Here is a 22205-nt window from a genome sequence, read left to right as displayed (position 1 = left end):
TTGCAGAGCTGAGCTGATACCTGCTGCAACCAGAAAATGCCAGGGCCAAATTAAGGTTTAAAGATGTGGACTGCCCTCCTTCCTTCTTCCTCAAGGGGTCAAAGGAATAAAGCAGTGGGTTTGAGAAGCAGAAAACAGCTGGTCTTTCAATGGATTTAGAGGGACAGAGAGGAGGACCTGGTTCTGATTTTTCTGTCCCTTAAAAAAAAAAAAAAAACCCACACGCACCACCACACAATCACAAAGAGCTATGAAGAGACAGACTTTACACATTGTAAACACACATTACACATTTACATACACACACACACACACCCTTAATTCCTGGTTCAAGGAGATGAAATCAGAACTCGAAACCAGGCAATTTTGTGTCCCACCCCCCAGCTATACCCCGGGAGCCCAAACACATAATATAATTTCGGAAGACAGGAAACTGAGATGCCTGAATTAGCACAGAATGGTTTAAAAGAGGGAGGGGGCCACAAACACAGGGGTTGGCATCCAGCTGAGAGTAGACCCACTGAAATTCACAGGCCCGAACTTATTAATTTCAGCAGGACTATTGTAAGTAAAACTAACATTGGAGACAGCCCACGTTTTGGTTTTAAAGACACCGACAAGGCTGTGATGGGGTGAGACGCTCGACGCGATTCTTTCCCTGCCTGCCTTGTGGCACAGAACAGGTTTTAACAGGTGGGGTTACATGGAAGGAGGATTTTGTTTGATTTTTGTGTGCAGGCAGAGCTGTAGGGGTCCTTTTCTTGGAATGCGTTTTCTCTCCGGCTGTTCGGCCTGGGAAGAAAAAACCTGCAAAATCCACACTCCACAACTGTGCTTTATCAGGACCATCAGCATCAGGGCTGTCACCTTTCCAAACCGGAGAGATTTAGCAGAAGCAAGAACGGGGGGGGGGGGGGACCTACGGAGGCAGGAGTCCGCTGGAATAACTGCGAAGGGGGCAGCCGAGATGGGGCTTGCGAGAAGCCCGAGACCGGCCTGGGCTGGCTTGAGGCGACTCTGCAATTACATGAACTCTCTCAAGTGCTCCTGAAACTGCTGCAGACAGTCCCCCACCCACCCACCCTTTGCAAAAAAACAACAACACACAACCTATTTCGGTGTCACAATTGCAACTTTTCAAGACTTGCTAGTTAAAGGGAGGTCTTTCTATGAAAACTGAATTCTCAGGGAAACCCCTGGAAATCTACTGTTCGGAGGACTGAATTCCCCAGCAGTCCTTACAATCCCTTGCAGGAGGAAGGGAAAGATTGGACATCTGCTGTGGGGTGTGTGGGTGTCAAAAAACCCAACCAGATGTGTCACAGGTAGATTTGAGGGGACATGGCAGGGCCACGCTGCAAATTGGCGCCTCTGTAGAGACAGAGCTGTTGTCCCAATGTACACGACCCTCTCAGGTTTGCTTAGGGAATTGCTGCTGAATGCCTAGCGCATGCAGGAGAAAACCTTTAAACACTCCAGAAATATATTTAAGTTTGGTTTTCTATACAGTGGCAGCAGCCTGGTATGGAGCAACCAGCTGGTGGCAGTTTAAGGGGCTGAGACAGGTAGGAATTATGGGCACCGATCACCGGTGGGTTTGATTAGGGGAAACTTTCACCAATGAGTTTGATTTTCCCTGCAAAATATCTGCAGCAGGGTGTCAGCCAGCCACCCGCAAGGCAAGTGGCTTCTCAGTGATGCTGAACCGACACCGGCCATCAAGCCTACTGTGTACTGGAAACCCTTCAGGCAAACTGGTTCAGCTCAACTCCCAATGTCTCTCTCCCTCGAGAGCAGGGTTTTGCCCTCCAGAGGCCACTGGACTCCCAACTCCCATCAGCCCTGGGGCCAGAGATGATGGGAGTTGTAGTCCCAAGATCTGGAAGGCCACCGGTTCCAACCCTCTGCTCTAAAGCTTCCATACTACAATGCCAACCTAAGATGGCCCGGGAAAAGATAATGTGAGGTCCCAATTTCCAATTCAGGGTGCTGTCTTATTCTTTTTTTAAAAATTAAGCTTTTAGAGAGCTGGGAGACCTGAATCTGTTCTGTATGCCCATACCTGTTCCATCTTGGGTCTTCAAGGCAGGGTTGGTGAATCTGTGACTCCCTTCAGGGGCTGGACTACAAGTCCCAGCAGCCAGCAGTGGTCAGAGGTGATGGGAGTCGTGGTCCAGCAATGCCTGGAGGGTTGTAAGTGCAAACAAACCCACAGCACTCCAGCTGCCAAACCCTTGCAAAACTGACCCATGTGGCTTTCCTCACAGAGGCAAACGCTGCCTTTCACTAACACACACAAACACACCCCAACATACACTTACTTTTAGTGGCACGATTGTTCGTTCCCTTCCATATGCACCTATAACCTCCCCCTCCCCCCCAAAAAAAAAGATAATTAAGGATCAAGGGTTTGATTCACTCAAGTGGAGACTTTTCCCCACCCCCAAACATCAAGGATCCCAGCCTCTAGCCGAGAAAAAAACAACTCAAAAGTGCAGTTAAGTGGAATGAAAATGAAAATTCTACACAGGGAATTCCAGAGTCTCCGGTAAAAAAAAAAGAGAGAAAAAGTGTCTCTTCTTCTTAGCCTTACTGAAACTACGAATGCGAAATAGGAGGAAATTGCTGGCCCAAGCTTGAGATATAGCGGCTAAGTGCTGCGTTGGTCTTCTGAGTCTTTCGAGATGGTGAACACCTGGTTTTAGGATAAGGCAAGGAGAGGAGAAAAGGACAGGTGTTCCTTCCATCTGGAATATGGCATAGATATGAATCATGCCAGTGGGGCGATGAAATGTCGGGACGATGCCGATCGGAAGCCAATCGGGGCAGCAGGTGAGCGAGCCCCTAAGATTAGCCGGCGAGCGTTCAGACCACAACTCCCAGAGTCTTCCGGCCCCCCGAGAGGTCACTGGGGGGCCTCCCCCCAGTGAGAAAGAAGCCGGTCCGCTTTTGTTGCCTTTAAAGTGCACGAAAGTGAGCCAGGGGCCACGCGGGATCCGAAGCGGCGGCTTGGGAGGCGGGAGCAGAGGAGTCAGACGGTCCGGTAGTGCTGTCGTAGCCTGGCCTGCAGGAATTCGTGGGTCAGGTTGTGGCGCGTGATGATGCCAACGATCTGCGAAGAGGCGGCGGGAGAAAAAGAGGGCAGGGTAAACCAGTGTTACGGAGGAGGCTGGATCAGAGCAAAGGCCCATCTCGTCCATCTTTTAGTGTGGCAGCATCTACACAATGGAACTCCCTGCCTATTGATACCAGGCATGCGCCTTCGCTCTTTTCAGCCCTTGCTAAAAACGTTTTTGTTTAGACAAGCCTTCCGGTAACTTTGTTTTATTCTCTTTGTAAACTGGTTTAGGTTTTCGTTCTTTATTTATTTTTTTGTACAATCAAGCAATGCATATATTTTATTAAATAAACAGTCTAGAAGCCCATGACCTGAAAACTGCAATGTGCTCTCTGTAGAGCCGCCCTCGAGCCTGGCCTGAACTCTCCAGACATGGAAGTTCTGAACACGGAAGTTCTAATTTGCCAGTGCAAGAGCATTTTGCCTAGAAAGATAGAGACAGTCGTACCTTGGAAGTCGAACGGAATCCGTTCCGGTAGTCCGTTCAACTTCCAAAACGTTCAAAAACCAAAGCGCAGCTTCTGATTGGCTGCAGAAAGCTCCTGCAGCCAATCGGAAGCCCCATCAGACATTCAGCTTCCAAAAACAGTTCGCAAACCGGAACAGTCACTTCCGGGTTCGTGACATTCAAGAGCCAAATCGTTCGGGAACTAAGCTGTTTGACTTTCAAGGTACAACTGTAAATGCATCTGGCCCTCCCTCCATGAATCTCTTGGACTACTGAAATACCGTATTTTTTGCTCTATAAGACGCACCAGACCACAAGACACGCCTAGTTTTTGGAGGAGGAAAACAAGAAAAAAAATATTCTGAATCCCAGAAGCCAGAACAACAAGCGGGATCACTGCGCAGCGAAAGCAGCGATCCCTCTTGCTGTTCTGGCTTCTGTGATAGCTGCGCAGCCTGCATTCGCTCCATAAGACGCACACACATTTCCCCTTACTTTTTAGGAGGGAAAAAGTGAGTCATATAGAGCATAAAATACGGTATGTTGGCTGAGGCTGGTAGGAACTGAAGCCCAAAAGACCCAGAAGACAGGCAGACTTATGCCTCCAAACACCTGCTAGCTCATTGCACGATAACCTAGTGTATTGTGGTATAAAAAAGCATTATTCAGAATAGTGGTTTGCATGACCCACTAAGGAAGATAAAGGTAAAGGTAAAGGGACCCCTGACCGTTAAGTCCAGTCATGGTCGACTGGGGTTGCGGTGCTCATCTCACTCTATTGGCCGAGGGAGCTGGCGTACAGCTTCCGGGTCATGTGGCCAGCATGACTAAGCGGCTTCTGGCGAAACCAGAGCAGCGCAGAGAAATGCCGTTTACCTTCCTGCTGGAGGGGTACCTACTTATCAACTTGCACTTTGACATGCTTTTGAACTGCTAGGTTGGCAGGAGCAGGGACCGAGCAACGGGAGCTCACCCCGTCGCGGGGATTCGAACCGCCGACCTTCTGATCAGCAAGCCCAAGAGGCTCTGTGGTTTAACCCACAGCGCCACCCGTGTCCCTACTAAGGAAGATAGCAACACAGTAAAACAGTTAATTGCACATTTACTCAAAATCCAATAAAATATATTTTGTTTAATTTATTCAACAACACTGATAAGCTTGATCTAAAGGTACCAGCGTTTCAGAGTCAGATAGCCACTTATACCTCCAGCAACCCCCTGGGTAATCCCACCAACCCCCATGGGGCAGTACTGCCCACGTGGGGGACCCACTCCTTGGGAGAGCCGCCCAGATTTTTGCCTCCATACATCTGCTAGCAGTTTATGCCAGGATCATCTAGCCCAGGGTTTTGCAAACTTTGGGTCTCAAGCTGTTCTTGGACTACAACTCCCATCATACCTGGCTGGCAGGACGAAGTGTCAGGGATGATGGGAAGTGTAGTGCAAAAGCTGCCAGAGACCCAAGTTTGGGAAACACCAATAGCCTGGCATACTACAAACTGGCCCTCCTATGCTCTGCACTGTATGTTGGGATTGTTTGTTCTGGAGCACAGCAACATCTAGTGGTGGTTATTAGGCAGACACATTTGCCTTAAAGCTCTGGATCAGGCATCCCCAAACTTGGCCCTCCAGCTGCTTTGGGACTACAATTCCCATCATCCCTGACCACTGGTCCTGTTAGCTAGGGATGATGGGAGTTGTAGTCCCAAAACAGCTGGAGGGCTGAGTTTGGGGATGCCTGCTCTGGATTCTCCAGCAAGGCGGCCTCTGGATTTTAAACTCTTGGCACAAACCTAACTAGGTGGGAGAGGAAGTGGTGGGAGAAAAGTTACACCCAGACCCAGCTGCAAAATTCTTCCCAAAGACAGTATGTACAGGTTAAACTCACCTCCCCAACAGCATTCACCACGGGCAAATGCCTGAGCCCCATCGTCCGGAAGAGGTTGAAGACTTGCGAGACGTGAGTATTCGGCGAAACCGTGAAAGGGGAGGGATTCATGTAAGGCGTGATGTCCTGCCAGAGGAGTTAAGCAGACATGGGGGAAGATCATCAAAAGCAACCCAGCAATAATGCAGAAATACCGTATTTTTCGCACCATAGGACGCACTTTTTCCCTCCTAAAAAGCAAGGGAAAATGTGTGTGCGTCCTATGGAGCGAATGCAGGGGGGAGGCAGGCGGGAAAAGCCCCCAAGAGCCGCACACAAGCTCCGTGCGCTCTTGCGGGCTTTTCCACAGGAGGGAGAAGGGACTGACTGGCCGCATCAGTCCCTTCTCCCACCTCCCAGGAAAGCCAGGAGAAGCCGCGCAGCCCCTTTAAAGAGCTCACGGCTTTTGCAGGCTTTTGCGAGAGGTGAGGGAATTCCCCCACCTCCCAGAAAAGCCAGGAAAGCCCTGCGCAGCGTCTCCCGGCAAGGAGAGGCTGTACGGGCTAAAGGGAAAGGCAAAACAGCGAGCGGGATCCATCCCGCTCGCTGCCTTGCCTTCTTCCATAGCTGTGCGCAACCCCTCCGCAGGGAGACGCTGCGCGGGGCTAAAGGGCAAGGCAAAACAGCGAGCGGGATCCATCCCGCTCGCTGCCTTGCCTTCTTCCATAGCTGTGCGCAACCCCTCCGCAGGGAGACGCTGCGCGGGGCTAAAGGGGAAGGCAAAACAGCGAGCGGGATCCATCCCGCTCGCTGCCTTGCCTTCTTCCATAGCTGTGCGCAACCCCTCCGCAGGGAGACGCTGCGCGGGGCTAAAGGGGAAGGCAAAACAGCGAGCGGGATCCATCCCGCTCGCTGCCTTGCCTTCTTCCATAGCTGTGCGCAACCCCTCCGCAGGGAGACGCTGCGCGGGGCTAAAGGGGAAGGCAAAACAGCGAGCGGGATCCATCCCGCTCGCTGCCTTGCCTTCTTCCATAGCTGTGCGCAACCCCTCCGCAGGGAGACGCTGCGCGGGGCTAAAGGGGAAGGCAAAACAGCGAGCGGGATCCATCCCGCTCGCTGCCTTGCCTTCTTCCATAGCTGTGCGCAACCCCTCCGCAGGGAGACGCTGCGCGGGGCTAAAGGGGAAGGCAAAACAGCGAGCGGGATCCATCCCGCTCGCTGCCTTGCCTTCTTCCATAGCTGTGCGCAACCCCTCCGCAGGGAGACGCTGCGCGGGGCTAAAGGGGAAGGCAAAACAGCGAGCGGGATCCATCCCGCTCGCTGCCTTGCCTTCTTCCATAGCTGTGCGCAACCCCTCCGCAGGGAGACGCTGCGCGGGGCTAAAGGGGAAGGCAAAACAGCGAGCGGGATCCATCCCGCTCGCTGCCTTGCCTTCTTCCATAGCTGTGCGCAACCCCTCCGCAGGGAGACGCTGCGCGGGGCTAAAGGGGAAGGCAAAACAGCGAGCGGGATCCATCCCGCTCGCTGCCTTGCCTTCTTCCATAGCTGTGCGCAACCCCTCCGCAGGGAGACGCTGCGCGGGGCTAAAGGGGAAGGCAAAACAGCGAGCGGGATCCATCCCGCTCGCTGCCTTGCCTTCTTCCATAGCTGTGCGCAACCCCTCCGCAGGGAGACGCTGCGCGGGGCTAAAGGGGAAGGCAAAACAGTGAGCGGGATCCATCCCGCTCGCTGCCTTGCCTTCTTCCATAGCTGTGCGCAACCCCTCCGCAAGGAGACGCTGCACGAGGCTATGGCTTCTTTAGCCCTGCGCAGCGTCTCCCGGCAAGGAGAGGCTGCATGGGGCTAAAGGGGAAGCCAAAACTTGGCTTGCTCCATAGCTGCGCACAACCCCTCCGGCAGGGAGAGGTTGTGCGCACCCTGTACGCTGCTCTTTGGGGCTGGGGGGGGGGAAGATTTTTTTTCTTGATTTCCCCCCCTAAAAACTGGGTGCGCCCTATGGTCCGGTGCGCCCTATGGTGCGAAAAATACGGTAAGCACTTTTGTAATAAGCTAAGGAGAGCCAGCTGGATCAGACCAATAGCCCATCTATTATTATTTTTGCCTGTTTATGTATTTTTTTCAATTTTGTACTTTTCAAGTTTATACATTTCACTGATTTTAGAATCATTCTGACATTTCAAAACTTGACTTCCTTCCCCCTCTTTCTGCGGTTCCTCTGCATATCCAAATTAACTTAATTTGCTCATTTATTCTTCTTCTCTAAATATATACTCTTATGAAACTGCAGGTTATTACAATAATCCTGCCAACGTTCTTATCTGTTTATAATTTATCTGCAACTATTCAATAAACTATTTCCATTCTTTTATTTAAAAAACTGTTATCTTGATTTCTTATTTTTTCCAGTAAGTTTTGCCATTTCTGCATATGCCATAAGTTTTTGTATCCATTCTTCCTTTGCTGGGACTTCTGTTTCTTTCCACTTTGGGGCAAGTAACGTTCTTGCCGCTGTAGTAGCACACATGAATAAGTTTCTATACATTTTAGGTAGTTCTGTCCCTAGAATTCCCAAAAGAAAAGCTTCTGGGTGTTTTTTTTTACAAAGGTTATTTTAAACACCCTTTTCATTTCGTTACGTATCATTTCCCAGTAAGCTTTAACCTTACCACAAGAGCACTACATATGATAAAAAGAACCTTCTTTCTCTTTACATTTCCAACACTTCTTTGATTTAGATTTATATACTCTTGCCAGTTTGCTCCATGTTAGATACCATCGATATATCATTTTCGGGGGGAGAGAGCTCTTGGGTTTGAGTCCTGCTTGTGAGTCTCCCCCAGGATGATGGATTAGATGGTCCACTGGCCTGGTCCTTCAGGGCTCCTGTTATGTTCTTATGTGTTTACCAGCCAGCTAGTTCTTTGTCCCATTTCCTTCCACTGCTGGAATCTCTCAGTCCGCTTGTGGAAGCCGCTTCCCCAGAGAGATAAATAAAACGGGGAACATTTATTTGATTTAGATTTATACATTTTTGCCAATTTGCTTGGTGTTTGGTACCATCTAACGCAATAGCCCATCTAGTTCTGTGGCCCAATGGAAAACTCGCAAGCAAGATCCCTCTCTGCTCCTCTGGTTTCCAGCCACAGGTATTCAGATGCATTGCTGCCTTTGACTGTGGAGGAAGAGCACGGCCATTGTGGCTGGTAGCTATTGACAGCCTGACACTCCACAAATTTGTGCAAGCACACCCTATAATAATAAAATAATAATAATAATAATAACAACAACAACAACAACAACAACAACAACAACAACAACAACAACAACAACAACAACAACAATAATAATAATAATAATAATACTTTATTATTTATACCCCGCCCATCTGGCTGGGCTTCCCCAGCCACTCTGGGCGGCTTCCAAAAAAATATTAAAATACTGTAATACATCAAACATTAAAAGCCTCCATAAACAGGGCTGCCTTCAGATGTCTTCTAAAAGTATGGTAGTTGTTGTTCTCTTTGACATCTGGTGGGAGGGCTTATCACAGGGCGGGTGCCACCACCGAGAAGGCCCTCTGCCTGTTCCCTGTAACCTCACTTCTCGCAGGGAGGGAACCGCCAAAAGGCCCTTGGAGCTGGACCTCAGTGTCCAGGCAGAATGATGGGGGTGGAGACGCTCCTTCAGGTATTCTGGGCCAAGGCCGTTTAGGGCTTTAAAGGTCAGCACCGACACTTTGAATTGTGCCCGGAAACGTACTGGGAGCCAATGTAGGTCTTTCAGGACCAGTGTTATATGGTCTCAGCGGCCGCTCCCAGTCACCAGTCTAGCTGCCGCATTCTGGATTAGTTGTAGTTTCTGGGTCCCCTTCAAAGGTAGCCCCACATAGAGCGCATTTCAGTAGTCCAAGCGGGAGATAACCAGAGCATGCACCACTCTGGCGAGGCAGTCTGCAGGCAGGTAGGGTAGATCTGACCTGCGCCTCCATGGACAGCTGTGAGTCCAAAATGACTCCCAGGCTGCGCACCTGGTCCTTCAGGGACACAGTTACCCCATTCAGGACCAGGGAGTCCTCCACACCAGCCCACCCCCTGTCCCCCAAAAACAGTACTTCTGTCTTGTCAGGATTCAACCTCAATCTGTTGGCCGCCATCCATCCCTTACCACAATCATCCTGGGGTTCAGAAGCGTGAGGTCCAGATCATGGATGTCGGGATAGCGAGGGTAATCTTCCGCCATCTCGCCGTACGAAAGGCGAGGCTGGCTGGTGCTCTGGAAGGCAAATCTCAGTCAGGCCTCAGTCAGGCGGACACAGATCAAATCCTACGGCGTATCAAAAGTGGAGGAGAACAGGAAATCCTGGACTGTGAATTTCTATTGCAAGGGAAGCTGGGGGGATACTGGGGCAGGACCAGTAGGGAATTTCTGATCTTTGAATGAGAAGAGTCATCCCCACTTATTTGTAAAAATATGTACGTACCACTGTTGATTAAATAAATAACTAAATCAGAACAATGTACCAATTACAGTACAATAAAACTACAGTCATACCTTGGGTTAAATATACTTTGGGATGAATATTTTTGGGTTGCGCTCCACGGCGACCCGGAAGTAACGGAGTGCGTTACTTCCGGGTTCCGCCGCTAACACATGCGCAGACGCTCAAAATGATGTCACGCGCATGTGCGGAAGCAGCAAATTGGTTGTGTTCGCTTCGGGATGCGAACTGGGCTCCGGAACGGATCCCGTTCGCATCCAGAGGTACCACTGTACATAAAAAAGTTAAAATCAGATTATGCAGTGCGGAGGCACACCCGTCATTCATAAGCTACTCCCAATGAGCTGAAAAAAAGAACAGCTCTTTTAAGATTAAATTTGGGTTCTATTTGTCTTCTACGGATGTTTCAAACATATCAAGGCAGGACAGGAGAGGAATTTTCTTGGGAAACTCAATAAAAAATGTTAATCGTTTAAATAAAAAAAGGACAACTATCCACTGGGGAGGGGGGGGCCAGGAACATGGGGATATTTTCCCTTCAGGTGCAGGTGAGAAGGGAACACCTCCGTCAGGGACGCTGTCGATGCAAGGTCTCTTCCACACTACACAATAATGTCGCCCCAAGCCCTTCGCAGGCCCAAGTAATCCAATAAGCGGAACTGACTCACCGACTGATTCTCTGCGTAACAGACTCCTCGCACCAGCAAGGTGACCAGCTGCGAGCGCAGGATGAGGCCGTGGAAGGTCAGGGGCCGGAATCGCTCCTCCATGGTCCACTCTTCGCTGGGCGACTGGTCCGGGTAAAGGTTAGGATATGGGGTGTACCTGGAATGGGGGGGGGGAGAGTCGATCAGGTAACATACAGGTAATTATTGAGCAAGCCATTCTGGAGATGGATTGCAGGGGTGCCTGCAGGAAAAAGGGGCCGTCTCAGGCCAGCCAACCAGTCAGCTCCTGAAACATTTGCACGCTTTCACTAGCTCCCTAAGTGTCTGGCGTTGAGATGAAAAACTCACCGGCCTGGCACCAGCTAGATGCTTTAGACTACAGTAGTACCTTGGTTCTCAAACTTAATCTGTTCCAGAAGTCCATTCCAACACCAAAGCGTTCCAAAACCAAGAAAGTAATGCAAAATGGATTCATCTGTTCCAGACTTTTAAAAACAACCCCTTAAACAGCTATTTAACATCAATTTTACTATCGAACGAGACCATTGATCCATAAAATGAAAGCAAGAAACAATGTACTGCAGTCACACAATCAATCAGTAGCTGTACTGGGTTCCACAGTGTCAAAAAAACAAAACAAAAAGAGCCGCAAAAACGCAAAATAAATAGCAAAAACAGACAGACCTCAGCGTAACTCTCAAATCGGAAGCCCAACACTCAAAACGGAGCATGTTCGGCTTCCGAAAAGAGTTCGCAAACCGGAACACTTACTTCCAGGTTTGCAGTGTTTGGGTTCCAAGTTGTTTGAGTACCAAGGCGTTAGAGAACTGACTGTACATCTTCCATCAGAGGCGGGGGACGTAACGTCCAAGCCTTGCATGTGGGGCTCTCCCCAAGGCCAAGCCCTCTCTCTCCCAGAGGCGACACCCCTCACCCGCCCCCCTTGATGCTTTTGTCTGGCCTGAGTGAGTCCTGGAACTCTGTATGCCTCTTGTTTGCCCAGATGGGGGACAGAGAAGGGTATGCAAGTGTGTGCGTAAATGCTAGTTTGCTGCGTGCAGGAGAAATTGCTCCACCCAATTCTACCTCCAGCCCTGCCCACCACTGGCATGCCACAGCCCCAGAGGGCTGCTTGGGTTGGAATACTGCACTCAAGGCACCTTTTATCATATGTGGCGGAAATGTAAGGTAGTAAAAGATTTTAGGAAATGATATATAACGAGTTGAAAAAAAAGTTTAACATTTTCTTTTAAAAACCTGAAGCTTTCCTTTTAGGAATTCTAGGTGCCGAAATCCCAAAGGAGCAGAAAGGACTATTTATGTATGCGACCACGGGATACATTGCAGGGATGTTATTGGCCCAGAGATGCAAAGAAGATAAAGTCCATACCAGAGAAGAATGGCAGATCAAGTGGATTATGCCTAAATGGCTAAAATGACCAGACGAGTCAGAAATCAGGAAGACCAAAATTCTAATAAGGAATGGGGAGAATTTATAACTTATCTTAAAAACCATCGTGAACAGTTAAAGTCGTTAGTAGGATTGGAATATCAGTTGTAGTTTAAGAGTGAGTTTTGGACACAATGGAGAGATAAAAGACTTGGATTGCCATAAAAGATGCAGGTAAAAGGTAAAGGGACCCCTGATCATTAGGTCCAGTCGTGGCTGACTCTGGGGTATTGGGGCACATCTTGCTTTATTGGCCGAGGGAGCAGGTGTACAGCTTCTGGGTCATGTGGCCAGCATGACTAAGCTGCTTCCGGTGAACCAGAGCAAAGCACAGCAATGCCGTTTACCTTCCCACCAGAGCAGTACCTATTTATCTACTTGCACTTTGATGTGCTCTTGAACTGCTAGGTGGGCAGGAGGTGGGACCGAGCAACGGGAGCTCACCCCATTGCAGGGATTCGAACCGCCGACCTTCTGATCAGCAAGTCCTAGGCTCTGTGGCTTAACCCACAGTGCCACCAGGAGGAAATGATTAATAAAAGGACCCACAAAGGGAAGTCCAGGAGATTGCTTGGAATCTTGTTTTTATGTTGTATATCTCTTGACTGCAAAACTTTGATTTGGAAAACCAAATAATTTTTTTAAGGAATGTTGCACTCAGCCTGAAAAAGATGCCCCCCCCATCCCGTCCCGTTCTGTGTTTGCTCACCTGCGCTCCAGCATCTGCTGCAACATGTCCTCTGTCTCCGGAGGCTCCTCTGTCGCGATGTGGTCGTCGCAGACGTTGCGAAGCTCGCTGGATGGGTAGGACTTCATGGACTGGCTGCGTTTACGCTGCTCGCCGGCCCGCGTGAGGATGCTGGATTTCTGGCAAAAATAAATCACCACTGTTTCATCAGGTCCATCGTTACTGACTTCCAAGAGGAATTTGAAAAACATTGCTCTTCCCCCAGGCACTGGGTGGCCGAGGAATTAATACCACGAGATAGAATCATGTGAATTGTAGAGTTGTAAGGGAACGCCTCTAGTCCAACCTGCCTCATACCAATGGGCAGAGAGTTCCAAAGATCTAGGGGCTGCCATACTCAAGGAAAGCACTCCATTTGTTCCCCACAAGGGACTCCGCGCCAGAACCCACCTTGAACTTGATGTTGTTGCTGATCAGCTGGTCCCACTTCATGAACTCCCTCTCGTACGCCCGGTTTTCGGTCACCACCGGGAAGGCGTGGTGAACCGTCGTGCGCAAGATGCTCACGAGGGACTGGATCCGGGTGTGGGGGTAAACGTACATCAGGTTGGGCTCCATGATATCGCTGGCTCTCAGCCTGGGAAACATCAGAAAGAAGCAGGCTTGAGAGTTGCACACACACACATGCACAGAGAGCAAGCAATTTTAACTTAAAGATTGTTGAGATTGGGGACTGACTTGTCCATTTCTGCCTTGGTTTCCCACTCGAGAAGCGGCACCCCTCTCAAGTTGACGTAGATGTCGTAGATACCCTTGTTGAAGAGGTCTCCAGTCCATTTGGCTACCTGGAAAGAGGAGGATGAGGAGGAGCTGGTACAACAAGCTCCTACACACAGGAGAAAAACCTCCAGATTAGATCACTGCAATGCGTTCTACATGGGGCAGACCTTGGAGACGACTCGGAAACCTCCATTGGTTTCCACAATGGCCAGACTGTTGGCTGGGCTCCCTTTAGATCTCATATAAGGTAAAGGTAAAGGACCCCTAGGGACACGGGTGGCGCTGTGGGTAAAACCTCAGTGCCTAGAACTTGCTGATCGTATGGTCGGCGGTTCGAATCCCCGCGGCGGGGTGAGCTCCTGCCGTTCGGTCCCAGCTCTTGCCCACCTAGCAGTTCGAAAGCACTCTTAAGTGCAAGTAGATAAATAGGTACCGCTTTATAGCGGGAAGGTAACGGCGTTTCCGTGTGCTGCGCTGGTGCTGGCTCGCCAGCTGCAGCTTTGTCACGCTGGCCACGTGACCCGGAAGTGTCTTCGGACGGCGCCGGCTCACGGCCTCTTGAGCGAGATGAGCACACAACCCTAGAGTCAGACACGACTGGCCCGTACGGGCAGGGGTACCTTTACCTTTAAAGGACCCCTGGATGGTTAAGTCCAGTCAAAGGCGACTATGGGATTGCTTTCAGGCCAAGGGAGCCGGCATTTGTCCACAGCTTTCCGGGTCACGTGGCCAGCAGGACTAAACCGCTTCTGGCACAACAGGAAACTGTGATGGAAGCCAGAGATCAAAGAAACGCCATTTACCTTCCCACCGGTGGTACCTATTTATCTACTTGCACTTTGACGTGCTTTCGAACTGCTAGGTTGGCAGGAGCTGGGACAGAGCAACAGGAGCTCACCCCGTCACGGGGATCGAACCGCCGACCTTCTGATCAGCAAGCCCAAGAGGCTCAGTGGTTTAGAGCACAGCGCTACCCGCATTGCTTCTAGATCTCATAGAAGAAATTTTAAAGCAGCTACAGTGGTTTGCCAGTTCATTTCTGAATTAGGGAGTTCTGCTTTGCGAAGTCCTCAGGGTAGCTGAGGAGGCTTTCTGTCCAGCAATCCTCATTTTGTCAATTTGTGGTCTGATGCAAACCACACCTACAAAGGGGCTTGGCACAACTGCCGAGGTAGCTCCACGGGGTGGTGGTGGAGGATTATAGAACTGGAAGGGATCCCAAGGGTCACTGAATCCAACCCCCTCCAATGCGGGTATCCCAACACACAGTCCCCCATCCAATTTGAAACCGTACCGAACCCTGCTTAGCTTTGCAATTGCGCTGGCCGTTGGGAGATTCGGTGCCGCTGCTAACAGGCTCACCATAAGCGTGATCATGATGGGGAGTCCGTAAGTGATCTCGTTCGTGGACTCGATCAGGATGACAGTGAGGCTGATTGTCATGCGCACCACCCCTCCCAAGAAGGCAGCTGCCCCGATCAGGGCAAAGGTCCCCGAGTAGATGTGGTCCAGGCCGATGTAACTAGGGGAGAGGAGACAAGTCGGAGGTGTCAGGATGCAGCGGAGACAAGCAGGGAGGGTCTGGGGACAGAGGGAGGGGGGTCCTGCCCCATAGCGCCATGCGCGAAGCAGAGGAGGCACCTTTTGAGGAGGTTGGCCACCAGGCGTCCGAAGGCAGCCCCGCAAAGCAGCGATGGGACAAAGAGGCCGCTGGGCACAGAAATCCCGTAAGTCCAGCAGGAAAGGAGGAAATAGAGGAGGAAGAACAGGGAGAGGGTGACTGGGCTGAAGGTACCTGCAAAGACAACAGGGAAAGAGGCTTGGGTGGCAGCCCACAGGAGCCCTGCCCACTGACACGAGAGGCCATGCCCCATTCAGGAAGAGCTCTTCCCCCTGCCCCAAAAGAAGCACCCTGCCCACAGAAGCCGTCTTACAGCACTCCGGTTATTCTGAGTGGCTGGGGAAAAGAGGCGGTTTAAGTGGCAGCCAGCAGGAGCCCCGCCCACTGAAGTAAAAGGCCACGCCCCTTTCAGCAAGAGCTTTGCCACCCCAAGAAGACTCCCACCCACAGAAGCACCCTGCTTTAGGATGCTAAAGCACTCAGGTTATTTTGATACTGGGCGTTTATCGCTCTATAGGAAGGCTGGAGAAGATTCAGTGCCTCATGGTGTCGTGAGTCCAGCTCCTGTCGTACCCTTCCCATTAGAGCCCAGCAACATCCGGGGGACCCTCAGGTGTTCCCCAGACCCTTATATATATAAGGAAGAGCATTTGGTTTTGTTTTCTAAATCCCTGGAGTCAGGTGGGGGGGGTCTATGTAAGGCTCCATGAGAAATTGCCCTGGAAACATCCTCTGCTCTGGGCAAAAAACAGACACCCAAATCTTGCCCTGAAACTGCAATGTTGTAATGGCAACTGTGCCAACCTATCTCCATATCAGCCTTCTCAAAGACCCCATCTCAACTGTGAGCTTCTAAAAAGCAGTTTTTGCTCATGAGAAGAAAAGGTTCTTAAGTTCTTCTCAATCCCTCTCTCCTGTGCACCAGCACAGTTACATTCCCTTCCCTTGCAAAAAAATTGCAGAAAGGGTATCATTCACACCACCTGCCATTCCCGGCATTATCTTCAGCCTTGATCAGCTACTACCCAAGGACATGGTAATGTCTTTGTGTTTATGTGAATATGTGTGTGGACTGAGAGCACCCGGAAGTGGACACAGGTGGAACTGCCGTAGCGACAAAATCCTCACTTTCAGAAGAGCTGTTCTAGGGCGGTCCATGGCAGTTCTGCTTTACTAGCTTACAGACTCACTGGACATTACCGTAGATTCCGGCGTATAAGACGACTTTTTAACCCCGGAAAAGAGGTTTAAAAGTTGGAGGTCATCTTATAACACTTATACACTCCGAAGCAGCAGCAGCAGCGGGCAGCGGGCTCAGCTCTGCACTGGGCGGCTTTCTCCTGACGTGGAGCTGCCCAGCGTATTAGGCGACTGGGCTTATAAGACAAATCCCCAAATTGCAGCTGCCAATTTGGGGGGGTCGTCTAATACGCCCAGTCGCCTAATACGCCGGAATCTACGGTATATGTAAGTTATTAGCAACTCCAATAGTAAATCCACAGTAGCAATGGTAGCTCTTCTTGACACAGTAAGTCTGTATGCTAGTAAATTAGTAGTACAGTGGTACCTGGGGTTACAAACACCTTGGGTTACAAACTCCGCTAACCCGGACGTAGTACCTCGGGTTAAGAACTTTACCTCAGGATGAGAACAGAAATAGCATGCTGGCAGTGCGGTGGCAGTGGGAGGCCCCATTAGCTAAAGTGGTACCTCAGGTTAAGAACAGTTTCAGGTTAAGAACGGACCTCCGGAACGAATTAAGTTCGTAACCAGAGGTACCACTGTAAGGCTAATCGTCTAGCTGAGAAACAGCAGATCTGCTTTATGCATAACACCCAGTAAGTTATTAACATAAGCTACTAGTCTAGTAAATAGCAAGTAACAGCAGCAGCTGTCCAATAGGAAGTTTAATAGATAAAACAAGAGCTAAAAAACTAAACTAATGGGAGATGTTGCAGTGTAGAGTCAGCCATGACAACCCCACTACTTCTCAGCTAGCCAGCATCCTGTTGGTCCTTCCTGTGCTATTCTGGGGTATTCTGCTTGAGAATTACCATATTTTTTGCTCTATAAGATGCACCAGACCACAAGACGCACCTAGTTTTTGGAGGAGGTAAACAAGGGGAAAAAATATTCAGAATCCAAAGCCAGAACAGCAAGAGCGATCCCTCTTGCTGTTCTGGCTTCTGGGATAGCTGCGCAGCCTGCGTTCGCTCCGTAAGACGCACACACATTTCCCCGTACTTTTTAGGAGGGAAAAAGTGAGTCTTATAGAGTGCACTGGTTTTCCTCCCCACCCCCACCCCTTTTTGGCTACAATGACACTCACAGCCTGAGCACCCAAAAATATCCAGGGTGTGGTTTTCAAGAAGCCAGCAGCAGCCTTTTTCGCTGCACTGCCAGCATGCCCTCTGCGCTCCTCACAGCGACCACTCACCCTCCTGGTGGAAAAGCTGCAAGATGGCGGACTCCTGAGGGTTAAAGAAAAGGGTTGCCATGTCGTTGTAAGTGTCGTTTGGGCAGAAGAATGTCTTAATGCTGGAATTCACTTCGTCAGATGAAGAATCCTAACCCGTAACAAGACAGCAACAGTTAAAAATAAAATAAAAAAGGATGAATTAATATGTTTAATGCGGAATTGGAAAGAAAGAAAGATGTTAAGCGATTAAGTTAATTTTATAAGAATATTGGTTTTGGAAAACCGTTAAAATGATATACACTGAAATTCAACGAGGGGGATATGAGGAAGTCACTTAACAATGTTACTAAGTTTGGTTTTAATACAGTTGAGATTTATGTTTATTTGTTTGTTTAAAAAATTTTTTTGGAAAATCAATAAAAAAATTGGGGGAAAAATAAAAATAAAAATAAAATAAAATAAAAAAGGAACGGCACTCACACACTGAGCGTCGGTAGTAGAGGGACCGAGGGATGTGCACTTCAAACTAAGGGCAGAGGAATGTGTTCACTGTCATCATTTTTACCCCTCTCTTCAAGGAAAGGGCCTACGGCTCTCGCTCTTACCTGCAGGCCAAGAGAGCTGTTGCCCCCGTGGTTGGTGGAAGACAGCGGCCGGCATTCCCCTAGAACCATGGAAGCGACAAACACCACAAGGGTGGTCGTTAGACACACCAGCAGGCTCTCCAAGACTCTGCAAGCGAGAAGAGGCAAGAGAAGCGTGCAAGGGAATTCGGTGGCTCAGAACCGCTCGCTGCTGCTGCCCAACCTTCCACACTGCTGCCGCCCACCACCGGTCCCTCCACAGGGAAGCCACAGAAATCCCTGCCACAGGCTGTCCCAAGATAGTCCAGGGGTGGGGAAATGGGAGATGTAGTCCCAAACATCTGGAGGAGACCAGATGTGGCTCCCCAGGCCTTCCTATCTGGCCCTTGGGCGACCCTCCCCAGGCTACGCCTCCCGACCACTGACCCTGCATCACATCTTTCCCAAAAGACAAAGGAGCTTGTGGTGGACTTCAGGAGACAGAAGAGCAACATCCAGCCACTTTTGATTGATGGGGTCTGTGTGGAAAGGGTAACAACGTTCAGATTTCTGGGCATTGAATTACAAGAGGATCTGTCCTGGAGTGTCAACACAAGGGGGGCTTGTGAAGAAGGCGCAGCAGAGACTGTACTTTTTGAGAATACTAAGGAAAAACCATCTTCCGCAGAAACTGCTGCTTGCCTTCTATCACTGTGCCATTGAGAGCGTGCTCACTTATGGCTTATGTGTGTGGTACGGAAGCTGTACTACCCAGGACAGGTTGGGGTTGTGCAGGGTTGTTAAGGCAGCAGAGAGCATTGTTGGCTGCCCACTCTCCACCTTAGAGCAGATTTATGCCACAAGGTGCCATAGGAAGGCACTGGACATAGTAAAAGATCCATCGCATCCTGGTCACTGTCTCTTCAAGCTCTTGCCGTCGGGACGGAGATACAGGATGATGAAGACAAGAACGAGCCGTCTTAAGAACAGCTTCTTCTCCAGAGCGATCTCGGCCCTGAATGGGAAGCCCGGACTTTGAAAGTCATCTAATCTCCCTTGGTGTATTATACTGTATTGTTTAATTAGTGTTTTTATGGAGCAGTCAAGTAATTTCGTTGTCCCCGAAGGGGGCAATGACAATAAAGATATTCTTATTCTTATTCTTAAAAACTCTTGTCTTGCTGGTAAGTGCCCTTGGCCTGTAATAATGCGCTCGTTTTCCTGGATGGAGAGCATCCAATATGTGTCAAGGCTCCCACCCCTGACCCCCTTCTTGCAAACACACACACACAGCAGCAGCAGCAGCAGCAGTGGAACAAGAAGACGACAACGACAGGCAGGGTAAAGGGGGCAGGTACCTGACCAGCTTGGGCTTGGGGTGGACGTTCCGCATGCGGTACTTTGCAAGCCTCTTGTTGATGCAGTTGAAGGTAGCCCCCAAGAGGCCTCCCAGGATCCCCATCAGGATGAAGATGCCCAAGTCCACGGCCGTCCACAGGTGGCATTTTTTGTCAGATTCCGGGCACTAGAGGGAGTGGAGTCGAAAGGAAGGGAAACAGGTGAGTCGACGGGGAGAAAATGAGGCAGGTGTAGCGGTTTCATTTTATGCTTCAAGGAGGGGAAAAATCAAGAAGCAGGCACATGGTGAAAAAAGAGGACGCAACCTCTTTTTGGGGCGAAAGGGGTGGGTTTTCCACTCCGCTTGCTTGTTAACCGTGTCATGTTATGTTAAAGCCTCACTCTGGGTTGCTAGTAAGTTATGCTCGTTTCTTTCCTGCAGAGGCTAGAGACAGCCTGTGCTTTATGTACTGACATGCTGTTAATTTTCATGGCCACTTTTAATAACTGCACTGTTTCTAAATAAGAACCTAACTTTAAAGCCCTAAATGGTCTTGTACAGTGGTACCTCAGGTTACATACACTTCAGGTTACATACGCTTCAGGTTACAGACTCCGCTAACCCAGAAATAGTGCTTCAGGTTAAGAACTTTGCTTCAGGATGAGAACAGAAATCGTGCTCCGGCGGCACAGCAGCAGCAGGAGGCCCCATTAGCTAAAGTGGTGCTTCAGGTTAAGAACAGTTTCAGGTTAAGAACGGACCTCCGGAACGAATTAAGTACGTAACCCAAGGTACCACTGTATACCTGAAGAAGCGTCTTCACCCCATCGTTCAGCCTGGACACTGAGGTCCAGATCCGAGGGCCTTCTGGCGGTTCCCTCCCTGGGAGATGTGAGGTTACAGGGAACCAGGCAGAGGGCCTTCTCGGTAGTGGCGCCCGTCCTGTGGAACACCCTCCCATCAGATGTCAAGGAAATACACAACTACCTGGCTTTTTGAAGATATCTGAAGGCAGCCCTGTTTAAGGAACCTTTTAATGTTTGATGTCTTACTGTGTTTTTAATATTCTGTTGGGAGCCGCCCAGAGTGGCTGGGGAAACCCAGCCAGATGGGTGCGTTGAATGGTCTCTTTAAATTTGAAGGTTCATTATTGTTCCACAAGATGTGTATTTCTTTAAAGGCCAGAGCAGATAACGTGACCTAGTTTCACAGCTGTGAAGCAGTATAGCAGGTGCTGCTAAGTTATGTTTATTAATCTGTTGGTTACGGTCTATAAGGAGCAGCATGTAGCTCTCTCAGTACCCTGGTGGATGGGTCATGCTTATTGATATATTGTAATTTAGTGTAAAAGGAGTTTTTGTTTTTGTTATTAAAACCTAGCAAAAGTTACTTTTGCGTTTCTTGAAATGTGTGATCTCCCCAGCAAGCCTTCTGCAGCGCAGCTAATCTGCAAATAGCCAACAGGGTGGGGTATAAATAATAAAATTGTTGTTTTTGTTGTTGTTGTTAAGGACCTTCTGGAGCCAGCCAGTGGCCCATCTAGTCTAGCATCCTACTCTCACACTGGCCAATCAGATGTCCACACACAGGACCCGAGAGCAAGCGCACTCTCCCCTCCTGTGGTTTCCAGCAACTGGTCTTCAGGACCATGACTGCCTCCAATCATGGTGGCAGAGCACAGAAATCATGGCTAGTACCTATTGATAGCCTTCTCGGTGACCATCACTGCCTCCTGCAGGAGTGAGTTCCATAGTTTAACTATGTGCTGTGTGAAGGACTTTTGTTTATCTGTCACAGATCTTCCACTGGATACCCACAAGGTCTAATGTTACAAGGGAGAAAAACCTTCCTTGCTCTGATTTCTCCATGACGCGCATCATTTTATGTCAAGCGATACCTACCTTGAACTCCCCAAAATTCAGCAATCCCGGGAGCTGGAAGGATCCCCAACTTCCAAACTGGATCCCGGAGCGGAAGAAGTTCAGAGTGAAGGTGGCAGACATAGAACAAAAGAGCTGGGGAAGGAGAGAGAAGGTAGCATTTGAAAGGGGTGGTGTCTATACCCGAGGGTCTCAGGGCGGATCACAGAAAAGATCACAGCATGTCTAATCAGAATAAAAGCAACAATCTAATAACACGTCCCCCCTCCAAAAAAGTCACCTGTCAGGGGACGGCCATTGGAACAGGGGAGGGAGGCAGGGGGGCCGCAGGGATACAGAGAGCCTCCAAAACTCCTGAGGAGCAGTTCCTCCTCCAGCAGTGGGAAAAGCCACACCTCCAGTGGAGAAGAAAAGGAAGGGGCCAGCCAAGCAAGGAAAAGGCTCAAGGATGCTGCTGAGAGCCCCAGTGCCTCACCTAGCCAGGAGAGACGCACGCCCCTTCCATCGCCCAGCATGCACAGAGGGGTGAAACGCAAAGGGGGGAAGTGGAGGCTTGGGGTACCGAAGTTCTTGTGCTGGGGGAGAAGCCGGAAGGGGCCACTCCCGGATTCTGCAAGTGACTAAGACGGACATGAACTTTGTGGTTCTGTGCTGTAAATAGTTTGCACAATAAAACCTGTAAGACAGGTCGGAGTCCTGCCTGGTTACTCACGAGCAACCACCACCCGCACCTGACAGTCACCACATTTTTAAAGGGCATAGGATGTCAAGCAAGTCAACCAAAGGCCTGGTTAAAAAGGAATGTTTTTGCCTGGCGCCTAAAGGTGTATAATGAAGGCACCAGGTGAACTTCCCTGGGGAGGGCA

At 49.8% G+C, this 22205-nt stretch overlaps 1 protein-coding gene across 1 annotated transcript in view; it reads right to left on the bottom strand.

Moving 5' to 3' along the window:
- Positions 1-1123: 1123 nt before the first annotated feature.
- Positions 1124-22205, bottom strand: part of CLCN6 (chloride voltage-gated channel 6) — a 33410-nt gene continuing 12328 nt past the window's right edge. Inside the window, exons 11-23 of the mRNA XM_081202981.1 lie at positions 21361-21474; positions 19479-19645; positions 18163-18289; positions 17576-17705; positions 15159-15312; positions 14880-15039; positions 13476-13582; positions 13188-13374; positions 12759-12916; positions 10600-10756; positions 9598-9705; positions 5455-5580; positions 1124-3112 (exon numbers count right to left, since the gene is read on the bottom strand). Of these exons, the coding sequence (XP_081059107.1) occupies positions 3032-3112; positions 5455-5580; positions 9598-9705; positions 10600-10756; positions 12759-12916; positions 13188-13374; positions 13476-13582; positions 14880-15039; positions 15159-15312; positions 17576-17705; positions 18163-18289; positions 19479-19645; positions 21361-21474 (1776 nt within the window). The 3' untranslated portion in view covers positions 1124-3031. The remainder of the gene's footprint in view (positions 3113-5454; positions 5581-9597; positions 9706-10599; positions 10757-12758; positions 12917-13187; positions 13375-13475; positions 13583-14879; positions 15040-15158; positions 15313-17575; positions 17706-18162; positions 18290-19478; positions 19646-21360; positions 21475-22205) is intronic.

The sequence above is a fragment of the Podarcis bocagei genome (assembly GCF_964188305.1).
Source record: "Podarcis bocagei genome assembly, chromosome: 7".
Lineage (NCBI taxonomy): Eukaryota > Metazoa > Chordata > Lepidosauria > Squamata > Lacertidae > Podarcis > Podarcis bocagei.
The sequence above is the reverse complement of the archived record's forward strand: the minus strand, read 5'-3'. Positions and strand labels throughout refer to the sequence as shown.